Source organism: Argopecten irradians, chromosome 15 (assembly GCF_041381155.1).
Source record: "Argopecten irradians isolate NY chromosome 15, Ai_NY, whole genome shotgun sequence".
Classification (NCBI taxonomy): Eukaryota; Metazoa; Mollusca; class Bivalvia; order Pectinida; family Pectinidae; genus Argopecten; species Argopecten irradians.
Window position 1 is genome coordinate 25,149,602 of NC_091148.1, and position 13,015 is coordinate 25,162,616.

At 34.0% G+C, this 13,015-nt stretch overlaps 2 protein-coding genes across 2 annotated transcripts; one reads left to right on the forward strand and one right to left on the reverse strand.

The window, feature by feature from the left end:
- Window positions 1-2,005: 2,005 nt before the first annotated feature.
- On the forward strand, window positions 2,006-4,242 carry LOC138308438 (bifunctional 3'-5' exonuclease/ATP-dependent helicase WRN-like). The gene is made up of 3 exons (XM_069249419.1): window positions 2,006-2,295; window positions 2,766-2,925; window positions 3,303-4,242. The coding sequence occupies exons 1-3, from the start codon at window positions 2,091-2,093 to the stop codon at window positions 4,237-4,239; spliced, it is 1,302 nt and encodes a 433-aa protein (XP_069105520.1). The 5' UTR covers window positions 2,006-2,090; the 3' UTR covers window positions 4,240-4,242.
- Window positions 4,243-5,285: 1,043 nt separating this feature from the next.
- On the reverse strand, window positions 5,286-12,756 carry LOC138308437 (uncharacterized). Its single transcript, XM_069249418.1, has 8 exons — window positions 11,934-12,756; window positions 11,362-11,495; window positions 10,187-10,248; window positions 9,456-9,923; window positions 8,732-9,214; window positions 8,284-8,410; window positions 7,657-7,787; window positions 5,286-7,301 (listed from the first exon to the last, which is right to left on the reverse strand). Exons 3-8 carry the CDS (start codon window positions 10,187-10,189, stop codon window positions 6,111-6,113), a joined length of 2,403 nt encoding a protein of 800 aa, XP_069105519.1. The 5' UTR covers window positions 10,190-10,248; window positions 11,362-11,495; window positions 11,934-12,756; the 3' UTR covers window positions 5,286-6,110.
- Window positions 12,757-13,015: the final 259 nt, after the last annotated feature.

A 13,015-nucleotide genomic window follows, 5' to 3' on the forward strand; every position in this document is an offset into this window, starting at 1 on the left:
TGGTACAAACAAATAATTATGTAAAACATATATACATGTTGAGGTTGATGAAAATAAGGGGAGGTAACTCCTAGATGAGGAATGACATAATTTTTGATCATATTTATTGTAACTCTATAAATTAACAGTTAATTTTATATTTTTATCCCCCGCCCAACGAAGTTGGCGGGGGATATACAAATGGGTTCCGTCCGTCCGTCCGTCCGTCCGTCTGTCCGTCCGTCCGTACGAATGGTTTCCGGAGCATAACTCTAAAACCAGTAGAGATATTTCCACGAAACTTCCTACACACATTGTCGTGATGGTTCTTATGGTCTATAGTAGCCTTTTGCTTTTTTTAGGTTTTTTAGGTCATTTTGACCCATGAAGAAACATTGATGAAAATAGTCATCATGTTTCGTCCGTCGTCCAGCGCCGTTCGTTTCCGAGCATAACTCTAAAACTTTTCACATTTTGAAGAGTTATTTCCACGATTGAGCTGAAACTTACCTGAAATGATCCTGTCATGGTCCCGACAAATTGTTATTTTTCGGGTCGATCCGAAATATGGCCTTTTGTCTATTTTAGTAGTTTTGCCGGTTTTTGGCTGAAACTTGCATGAAAATGATGCTGAAATGGGACAAGATTTTTGTTAAGAATCGTTTCCGGAAATCCAAGTCAACTCTTGAAAACCATTTTGAACTTCTTCTCAAGTTCTATTTGCTGAAACTTGCATGAAATGATCCTTGTTGTTGTTATTTTTCGGGGTCGATCCGAAATCCAAGATGGCCGCCACAGCCTCCATCTTGAAAACCTTTTGCTAACTTCTTTCAGGTTTTGCACTTTTTGCTGAAACTTTTTCTGAAATGACCTAGAAACATTGCTGACAAATATGTTATTTTTTTCGGTTCATTTCCGAAATCCAAGATGGCTAAAACCACAGCCGCCATCTTGAAAACACATTCATGACACATTCTTCTCAATGTTCTACCGTAGTACCTTTTGCTATTTTCAGGTTTGCATTTTTTGATCTTTTTCTGTTACCATGGAAACATTGCTGAAAATATCATGGTAAATGGTAAATGTTACTATGCAAAGCTCCACCCATCTTTGTGTATATAGTCTAATATAAATGTCAAGGCTGTATACCTGATTCAAACAATTGCAGCCCCGTCTGACTTGAATTATGCATGAAATCCATCCTTTCATTAGCTCAAAGTGTTTCCATTTTTGGCCGCCCTGCCATCTTGAAAAATTTTTTTTTTCAGTCATTTGACAACTTGCATGAAATGATCCTTTGGGCCGACAAAGTCTTGTTTTGCATCATAAGTCCGTAACCATCAAACTTACTTCTGCTTTGATATCTCCATTGGCGGGGTTTCCATGGAGACATAACTCTAAAACCAGAAAGATGTTTATATAATAACCAAATATTATCACATAATGGTCTTAACTATACTATTTGATAGTATTTATATTTTCATTGATATTGGTCCTGTTCGCCACAAACAGATACAGGCTATAAAGTCCACATGTGTTTAACACAATTAGCCATCCACTGATGGGCATCAAGAACCAATCTCACAAAATACACATATATTTGATTTGTGGTGTTACAACTATATGTGTAATTACTAGTGTTTACCAGGTTAATTAGTTTCTTAGGAGTTTACCTTAACTTAAACATTTGAAAATGATTTTAAAATAACACAAGAAAAGAAGAATTATAAAAACCATTAACATATTAACAGAGAGACAATTCAAAAATTGAGTTTGTATATGACTCATTAGGCATGCCCATAGTACAAATATATTGTTAGTTTCTAGCTATATCAAGGTGGATCTCCAGGGAACGGAAGGATTATAGGTACATGTACATATAAACAATAATGTATAATTTTATTTGTAAGAGGTTCATTTATGAGCACATGGCTACATATACCAGCATAAGATATTTTATTTACACGAAACTTAAATGTATCAAACCCGCATTTGTTGGGATTTAAAAATGGCGGAACCAAAACAAACGAGACGAAGCACTAGCTAGCGTTTTACCAAGATATGGGATCAGTGCGTTGAAACCTGAACAAAGGAAGATCTTCGACTGTCTGATGAGAAAGGATGATTGTATGGCCATACTTCCTACGGGATACGGTAAATCTCTCCCATTTCAGCTGTTTCCTGCAGTTGCAAGTTTCTTACCGCAGACGATAGGGCTACGGAGACATGTTGTGGTTTGCTGTCCTCTCCGATCGTTGATGGAGGATCAAGTTGAGTTTTTGTCAAAAATACCGGATATCACTGCAGGATTTAAAGGTTCGTCATTCATAGCGATTGTCAACTATTATTAAGACTACTCTAGATCTAGACCACACGATCATCATTGTATCAGTAATTGTTCAGTCATTTACAGTCATTCGCCTTCATTTTCTTACGATCTTAAAAGTATTTTGACTGCAGTTATATAGACTACTTTACCTGTTTACATTACCACACCAATAGTATTACCGAGAAGGTCACAATACATACATTGTAGATGTGAGTATTAAATAGCTGGCAACATTCGAGCGATATCTGACCTGTTGAATTTGTCAACAGGAGCATATTTGTCTACTACACATATAAGTGTAATTTACATCTGAACCCTTCTTATTATGTTCCCAGCTACAAATCTATAAAATATATGATTATTTAGGTTTGTGCATGTAATTACTGTATGCCGCCGAACCAATATACATGAATATAATTATTATACATTCCATGCTTATTTTTATATGATTTAATAGGTTCAGATGATGCTATGGACCAGCTTATAAAGGATGGATGCATCGACATAATATATGCTTCTCCAGAATCGCTACTTGGTGATCCAGAGTGGAGAGAATTTATGAGAAAGTTAAAGGTTGCTGTCATCGTTGTCGATGAATTCCATACCATATCTACCTGGTATGTACAAAGTGTAATGTTATAATGACTTTTATGTTGATATAAAATAATTTAGATTAGCAATAGCATTCCAGAAATGTTTTAATGGTCATCATGCATATGGCAATGTTATATTACAAATCTGTCCTTTTACTATCCTGAATCAATACAGTGTAGAGAATCAAAATGTGCTACCGGTACATTTCTATTTTTATTCCAATGAAATATGTAATACTGGTAGCATGACACATTCATTGACAAAAATAATTCTAATTGGGTCTCTTGGTAAGTTTTGGTTAATTTACATTAAATGTATAGCCACTCTTGGATCTTACTGGATGTATCGGAAATATAAAGTCATGTGTTATTAATCTCTTAATTGGTATATTACATTCCAGGGGAGAAGATAGCAAAGGAACAGAAAAGTGTGCTTTCCGCAAATGGTTTGGGCACATCGGAGAATTGCGTTCCATGTATCCGGAAGCATCAATGTTGGCCTTGAGCGCTACTTGTACCCTCAAAGTGAGAAAACGAGTGATGAAGATTTTGAGCTTGAGACCAGAAACAACAGTGACAATAACAGTGTCTCCTAATAGACCAAATATAAAACTAACTGCTGTGAAAGTGTCGAACATCTTGGAGATGGCAATGTCATGGATAGTGGATGGCCTTTCTACTTTGCAGGAAACATTTCCCAGAACATTGATCTACTGCAGATCCATCACAGATGTTTCGAAGTTATATGCCTATATATCTGAAGAACTCCCAGAGTGTGTTCAACATCTTGAAATGTTTCATTCTGAAACAACAGATAGTTCGAAGGAAAAGGTCCTGGATGCTGTAAAGAACAAGGAAAGTCCTATCAGACTTATTATTGCAACTAGTGCCCTTGGAATGGGGATTGACTTTGTAGATTTACACAGTGTTGTACTGTATGGCCCCCCAAACACTAACTTGGAATTGATTCAGGAGGTTGGAAGAGCAGGTCGAGACGGTGATCCATCTGTGGCACTGATTCTGAGTAATTCATATCACCTACACCATGTTGATTCAGAAGTAAAGGCCATCTTCACAACATCTGAATGTCGACGAGTTGCTTTGATGAGTAGTTTCCTGAATCCTCCAGATATCAATTTATTAATGAAAGAAACAGGTAAACATACCTGCTGTGACATTTGTTATAGCCTATGTAAATGCAAAGAATGCGAATTTCTTCCGTTGGAACAATTATTCCAAGCGCCATCTGTAGATGAGGAAAGTGCATCGGAAAAAGACAGTGATGTGACTGAGGACTATAACTTATCAGACTATGAAGACATTTTGTGGTCACCTTAAGCTTGGTGTGTTGAAGATGTTTCTACATGAATGAAAATATCAAAATGTACAATGTTTTGTCAAATTCTTTATTTGTGTCTTTCTAATTTGATTACAACCAGTTGTTTTAAATTAACAGGACATTAACTAGTATTATATGCTATAGTGACAATTAATTGATACAAAGTGAGGAGGATAAATGTGCAAATTTCTACTGTAGCTCATAATTGAAATTAATTATCATGAAGTCACTGAAAATTTATCTGTTTTGCTCAGAATCATACGTCACATTACTTTCAAAAAAAATCCTTCATATTATGTAATATGTAGGTATTACATTAATATTTTACACATTGGTTGAAAAATAAATATTATTAGGAGAAATGATACAAAACTTTCTGCTTTTTGTTCTCAATAGAAAAGACCAGCATAAGATTTCAATTTTAAATCTTTCTTATCAAATTATGTTGTCATAAACAAATTAAACAAGATTGTTCTCGGTTGTTCAAAGGATGCTTAATAATAATTTAATGACAATTTTCAAAGCAAGATAAAATAATTTCTGATAATACTAATTTAACATAATTTCATATGATTCTTAAATATTTTAGTCAAGATCTATTGATCTAAATATTATCACAATTTTTGCTACAAATGAGAAATGAAAATTTCACTAATCATGTGATAATTAGGCAGGCTTATCATCCTTTGTACAACCAGGCCCAGGTCTTTAGGATTCTAGATATTCACAAGACGCTGTTAAAAGAATTAAGCCTATTTGACCCATGTGACCTTGAATGAAGGTCAAGGTCATTCATTTGAACAAATTTAGCCCTTCATCCCAGCATGCTACAGGACAATTATCAGTACCCTGGGCCTTTAGGTTTTTGAGTGTCATTTGAGTGAAAAGTTTACGACCGGTGGACGGCCTTTTGAGTAAGATGACATAAAAATACATATTGTCATTTCTAAGACACACCAGTTTTTCTTTAAAAATTGTAAAATCGTGCATGATGGGGTACAGGTCAAAGTTCATATGTAATTTGTTTACAAATATAACAAATTACAAGGTAACTATTTTTTATTTACATTAATTTCCAGTTATTCTGATGTAATATTCCTGACAACCTGGACAAACTTTGATGGTTGTTGAAGAATTTTATACTTACCTTGACAATATTAAATATGGAATATGGTTTTCACATATATTAAATGTATATGTAAAAATAAACGATCTAAGATGTCCCTTGATGGAGAGAAAATGCTAAAGGGTCTATGTCATTTTCATTCTTCATACATACATTTCTATCCCACGTGCACCATTCACTGATTTGACAGATTGCAGTAAATAATGATGTAACATCATGCATGACTTCATGTGGTGTAGCTGTGGCTTGCATCGTCAATTAATGAAATCATCATGATCAGTACCACATGTCTGTTAAAATTAGTGACAATTACATAAATTTGTAATATGATGTATATTTTTTATAGCAGTGGCTACTTTGAGTCACTGCTGTTACAAGATGAATTATTGTAAAATGAAAAGATTACACCACTACCAGTAAGCTAGGGGTTTTGTTCTTATTGCATCAAACATTGCTTTAAAACATTAAAGTTCAATTTGAGTAAAACATGACAGAGAGAAAACATTTAATTATTAAGATAAAGTTCTTCAACATCCTGTGACAGGAAGTGAGACATTACTGTAGAGTATCTTGTGTACACTATGGTGACTCACCACAGTAGATTTATACAATGTATGAAAATAAGGCACATGCCTTAGAATTATACTCATTTAACTGTAAAACTACCTCTACAAAGTATATATAAATAATCAGTGTATGATGGCAAACGCGGATGGCACACAACTGCGGATAAAGCATGCTGACCTAAAACTGCCTATCACGAAGACGCTGGTAGGGCTTTGTTGGTTTATGACGATAGATAAGTTTTGATAGCCCAACAAAACAGTCATCAAATGGATTCCTACTGACAGATAATCTCTTACTGGAAAGAGTACGCTCTGGTGTGTATGTAAGGACATCCAATTGAAGGAGATCTTTCACTACCTTGTGCACATCTTCATGGTAAGAAGGAAGATGATGAAATCCTTTCCTTTTCCTTATTTCACAAACTGTATCGAAATGCTTTGTTATGTTGATTATATGTGGATACCCTTTGGAGTGGTTGATGATACTTTCCTTTGTGTTATGTCCCGAACACGCCACTTTGCTATCTCTGTTGAGCATTTCCAGGTATTCATCTAAAGCTAGGTTGTTATTTCTTCCTCCTTGTACATTTACAAAGCGGTTTGCTCTAAGACGAATCTTTTGTTCCTCCGTAAGAGTTTCTCCTGATGCCATGGCAGTGAGGTGAATTGACCCTATAACATACTTTAGCTTATTGGTTTTGTTGTAAATAGGTAATTCATATTTCGCTGAACAAACGCTTCTGTTACCATCACCCATATCCACAGCTGTGTCGAAGTTTTTGTGCAAAATAACTAGCCTGAACAACATGATAATGTGATCCTGTAATTGGTCCTTCTCTTTATCAGGTTTCTGTTTAGTTGTCTTCATAACACTGACATTGTGTTGTTTCATTTCGTGAGATTGTAATGAAGCCACAAAAGCATATGTTTTCTCGCAAAAATGACATTTGAAACGCCCATCCTCTGGCTCATAGTTTGAAACCCAGTAGTTTTCAGGGTGACTTGGGTCTTCGAGAACCTCTCGCAGTTGTGCAAATAAATCCATTGATTCCCCTTCAAAAAACCACTGTGCAAGTATGCACTCGCAAATGTCATTTATCCATTGAATTTTCTCCTCTTTTGTCATGCCTTCAAAGGTTCTTGGGTAAGGAATTTCAATCTTATCCTCTGCTACTTCACCGATTTGGAAGTAATCCAAGAACAGAACAACACAAATTGCATCAAGTAAAGTGTAGTACAGGAGTTTGTATGGACGGTAGGCATTTTTTACATCGGCCTTGACATTTCGCAAATTGAGGAGATTTCTGTAATAATATGCTGTACCTCTGTCCTTTGCACTCCCTGTATCGTATGTAAGCTTGTGAATTGCCTGAAATGAACAACAAAACAATTATGTACATATTTATAAATATTTTTATTTTATTGGAAACAAAACAACTTCAATGAGCTATTGGTCATTACATGAAATCTGATCACAATCACCTCAACTTGATAATTGCTATTCCCCATGTTCTATTTGCCATTTTTACATCAATTACATAACTGAACACTGTTTGCCCATAGAAGGATATACAAACCGAGAAGCTTTTTGATACATACTTGGTTTAAAATTATCAAAGTCTAAAAGTAATACACAGAAGAAGTGCATCAAAATGAAGAATAATAGATATTTTATGTACTGTATTAAAAAAATCTATTTATATTTCTTCCTTTTATTTACTCACCTCAAGGAAGTTCATGAGCCTGTGAAAATCCTCTATTTTAGAAACAAATCCCTCCAACCTCTCCTTAGCTGTTTCTGCATTTGACATTGCTTTTTGAGCAGATTGAACTCTTTCGTCTGTTAATCTGTCACCTGGAAAATAAAGCAATGCATCAATTGATTTCATAATTAAGGTTACATAATTAGAATTTATGAATACTTCTAGAACTGTTCAAGTAATAGTAGAGAAGAAAGGCCTGTATCTTTCATCTGGTTCATTGAGCCAAGTAACGAAATAAGAACAGATTAAGTTTTATTAATTAAGTGTTTGGTCTTCTTTATTGTGCCCATCCTTAATGTCAAAATGGGTTAGCAATAATTTATTACACAAACTATATTCCCTTCTCCAGAGGATATATTTGTGGCCAAAGTTTGTTAATATCCATGTTCTATAACTAGCAGAAATTTAAAGGTATGGACAGAATATTGATGGACAGATGCCATGCCATCACATAACCTCACTGGTCGTTCGGGCCAGGTGAGCTAACAAACCAACCCTGGGTGAACTTGATTGCTCACAATCTAATTATGGCTGGCTAGAAATAGTTTGGCTTGTGTTTTTTCAGATCTTTGATATAATTTTACATACCTCCAAAGAAGACAGGTTCCACCACTTCTCCTTCTCGACATGGAACATATTTGTTGGAAAGGTCTTTAAGAAGTTGAATTAATTCATTTGTTTTGTTTTCATTACAGTCAAACAGTCCCAATGGATACTGAGAAAATACAAGATCAAATGATTGAAAAATTCCACAAATATGTTTAACATCTTAAATGTATAAGTTTACAATATGACTATATAATGTTACTATAATATATCATGTAAACATGTCAACAAAGGCTCACCATCATAATATGGTATACAGTATATGAAAAATAGATATTGACCTTTGAACCTAATTATCTTGACATTTGACCTGAAATCCTACCTCTATGTAAATTTACTGACCTTCAATTTCTTAAGTCAAAGAGTGAATAAATTCTTAACATTAAAGTTAAAAGTAAGAAGACATCTTGTTTTGCTATAATTCATTTACCTGAGTTGTCTTATTTCCACAATATTGACTCCAGCAGTGGTCCAGATGAACAGGATAAATATCTTTGAAGTCATTGTTCAGTTGTGAAATGTTTGATATTACCGATGTTGCAAAAACAAAGGTTAACTCTTTCATAAGTTGTCTTTGCTCTGTTAATGATGGTATAAAGTTAGATGGAGAGAACTCTATAGCAGATGACACATCAGAGGAACGGTCTTGTACCACTGGAGTCACACGATCAACAATAGCATACATGTTGAACAAATGCAAGGACTGTGTTTTTTTGTCTGATGTTCGGTATGATGGGAGAATATTTTTATCCCAGTTGTCTCCAATGAGTTGGTACTTTTTTGTTCCACCCACTGCCCAAGAATCCCGTAACTTCAGTAATTCTGTGTCCAGTTCATTTTTCCATGATTCTAGCTTCCTATGTGTCGTTACTGGATGAACCACAAGTCCAATTTGAGCAAGTCTTTCAATGTCCTGTGTTTTAAATAAGGCGTAATATCATAGATATTAAATACATAATTAAACCAATGAATAACATACATGAAGCTCCAACTATGTAAACATATCATGTTGTAATCTGATCAACCACTTTAAACTTGGTATTTTATACTGAGTGCAGTTGTAATATCTGAAGATATTGTGCCAGTACATTTAATAACTGTAATTTGTATAAATATTTATAATAATGCTATCCCTAATTACATTAGCATCTTACCAGTTGAGTGCATCCTCCATGAAGCATAAGAAATCCGGTGATATACTGGATCAGAGACATCTCTTGGCTTCTTCCATGAAGTGCAATTGCTGTCGAAAGCAGTATATGTCTGAATGGCTTATTTGGAACACTAGGTGGTATGTTTCCTACTGCAGCAGAAATCACAGATAACAGAACTGGACATTTATCTTTTAGTTCTAGGTACACCCTCTCCCAACTAAAGTCAAAAAAGTCTTTGTATCCCTTCTTTTGAAAGATTGAGTCTGAACCTCTTTTGCAAAGTTTCTCACATTCTAGCTTCACATAGTCTGTAATTTCACTTGTAACTATGTCTATGTCTGATTTACAGAGATAGTCCACAATAACTTTGTTAGTTTTGGTTTTCCTAAAAATAGCCTTGCAGATTTTCTTGTGTACCTCTGACTGAACAAATGTGGACTTCACTCCACTTGGATGATAAACCTTCACCTACAACAGAATAGAAAATTAATAATTAACTGCAAAATACAATTGAAATATCATACAAACGTTTAACATTTCAAAACATTTTACTTTTTATAGGAAATATAATAAAGCCAAATCTGGAATTCTATGAATTAACATGTCATGATGTTTTTTAGGAATTACAAAAATATCAAAAGTGATTTTTCTTATGTAAGCCATAATTAACATTTTTCAATTTCAATTTTATAACAACATTTGTTCATATTTGTCTGTGCTGTACAACTCACCATATCTCATCATATTATATACAATGTTGATCCTTTTGCAGTATGCATATTAAATGAAAAACCTGGAATAGAGAACTTTAAACAATTAACCTCTTACCAAGTAACTCTCAAAATCTGGAAATAATAAACAGAAAAACAACATGCAAATAAAACTCAATTGTTAATAAATTTATAACAGACAAATTAAGAAAAACATCTTTACAGTTGCAAGGTAAAAACTGATAGTTTCTATATTATAAATGTATTATGTCTTGTTATAATACTATCTAATAACAACATTAATAAAATATTTCCAGGGAAGCTTACTATGATTGAATTATAATAGTAAAAAATTATAGTTATATAAGGTGCTTACTTATGGATCACTTGTGAAATGGAACTTAATTGGATTACAATTAAACTTAGATATGTTATGAATATATTTAAAGTTATCATAGCTTAAATTATCCATGGATATTTTTTTCCATAAATTTAAATATGAATAAATAATTGTTCATAGTGAGTAATTATAAAGGGTATCTAAAATACCAGAACATAGCATTTCCTTATTTCAATATCAAAATTAATATTTACAAAAGACTTAGTCTTTGATTCTTGTAACTTGCAACTATATAAATAATTATTTATAAGGATTTATAAGTGAGAAGGATTTGTCACTCGGGTTTTGGACAAATAAGGTTTCATATTTGTGCATTGAACATTGGACGATAACTGTTACAGCCTACTCATAATTGATTTTCCTTTGATATCCGCCAGCACAGCCTTTGATGTAGCTTGAGGGTACCAGGTTTATTGTCTTACTTTCTGAGACAGGCCGTCATGAGCTGTCATATTTTTTTAATGAAGATTTAAAACATTTCTTCTGGATCTTCCTTCCTTAAAACAAGGATTAGATATTGTGAAATATATCAAGCTTTACATTGGTGTTTCTTATGACTCAATAAGATAAGTATTTGACTAGAAAAATGGTTTATATTTCCGGTTCATAGGCCTCTGCTGTAGTGTAAAGAGACAATGACAAATCCTTTTCACTTATAAATACTTGATGTAATTGAACTTCATACTAAAATCTAACTGAAAATTACTATATTCTAAAAACCGGAATAACTTAATGAGAATAAACTTTGAAACATTTAAACTTATAAATAAAAAAATAAAAAATAAGAAATATGCACCTCCACTTCGCCGTGTAACGTGCTGTCAATGGGGGGAAAAAATGTATTTTCTTTATCTTTGTCACCCTTGTCCGAGAACTCCAAAGACTTTCTGGCAGACTTTTGACTGGTCCTTGACATTCCTGGTGTTAACTCTGCAACAGGTACACAAAATGACACAATACACACAGATTTAAAATGTGTTTTACATCTGTTACATTACTCAATAAAAACAATACAAACCATTGAAATGCATGCTGTGCAACATGTGGCTAGTCAAGGCTAATCTTTCTCAGCAAAATCTACATTTATGTAATCCATTCTTTATATATTCTGCAGACAAATCAGATATAATCATTGATAATAATCATAGCCAGTTCATGTCTAATACTGATGGATTCTCTAATATATATGTTATATATATATATACTATTTTTTTTATTTGTAAAAAAATGACCATTCCAAAATCAACTTGTCATTTAATTTCTATCATTTTTAGTATTTTAAAAACTGCTCGAGCATAGTCGGTGCTTCACACTGGGTTTATGTTAAATAATTATTTAACTAATGGTATAAAATACATATGTACTTACTATCGAGAACTGCAGTTTGATCGGCGCTGGTAGTAACAACAGTCTTTGGAAGTAGAAACCTGTGTTGTTCGTGTTGTGTTTGTAGAGGTATGCATACTTTTTTAATTACAACCAAATCTGACACAGTAGGGAAATTTTCAACTCCATTACGCTGTTTACTGGATGGTTGATATTGAAGTGGTGACCGTAATCCCCGTTTTACAGCGACTGTTTTACGTGGAGATGGCATTGTTAAAAATACATTCTCAACTCGCAACCTAGACTTCTCTAACTGACTTTTTATTTCGGCAGCTTCCTTCGTACACTTTACGTATTTCTCTACATACTTTAAACATTTGTGACAAACTCCGTTATTTACGTCTCTATCACTTGATACTTCAAACTGTTGTAGAACTTGTTTAATGTTCTTTACCCTCTCGTCAGTAAGTTTATATTTCAGCGTAAAGTGCTTTTTCTCAATTTTCTCACCTTTGTCATTGATGTCTGTTTGTATAAACGAAAATCCACATAAAACACAAATATTATTTCGACAGTACACACGGCGAGGAGTAGATGCCATGGCAAGGATATTAAATATACTTCTAGTCAGGATGTAAGCAATGTTCTCCGCCGTGTTTTGTTGTGACAGCGTTCATGTTTACATTTTACACTCGGAACGTTTCCGGCTCTGTTAATAATAGAGAATGCCCGAGGAGTTCCGATTGACATCGCGATTTTTGGCAGCGCGACGCTGATTGGCTGTACCAAAGGTCACCAGAACATGACCTCCTACCGGGTGTCCTCAGATCTTCGTACTGGAGCGTAGAGTATCAGAGCGTAATCGAAGATATGATTTTAATCAGATTGCTTGAATTATACTCCATCTTTCTTTAGCTCAACTTCCTTTTTCCTGTTTTTTTTTCATACACACATATATATAAGTCTCCACAATCAAACTTACTTCAGCTTTGATATCTCCATTGGCGGGGGATCTGAATGACTATGTCCTTGTTTATATAATAACCAAATATTATCACATAATTCTAACTATACTTGATAGTATGTATATTTTGTGATATTGGTCCTGTTCGCCACAACAGATA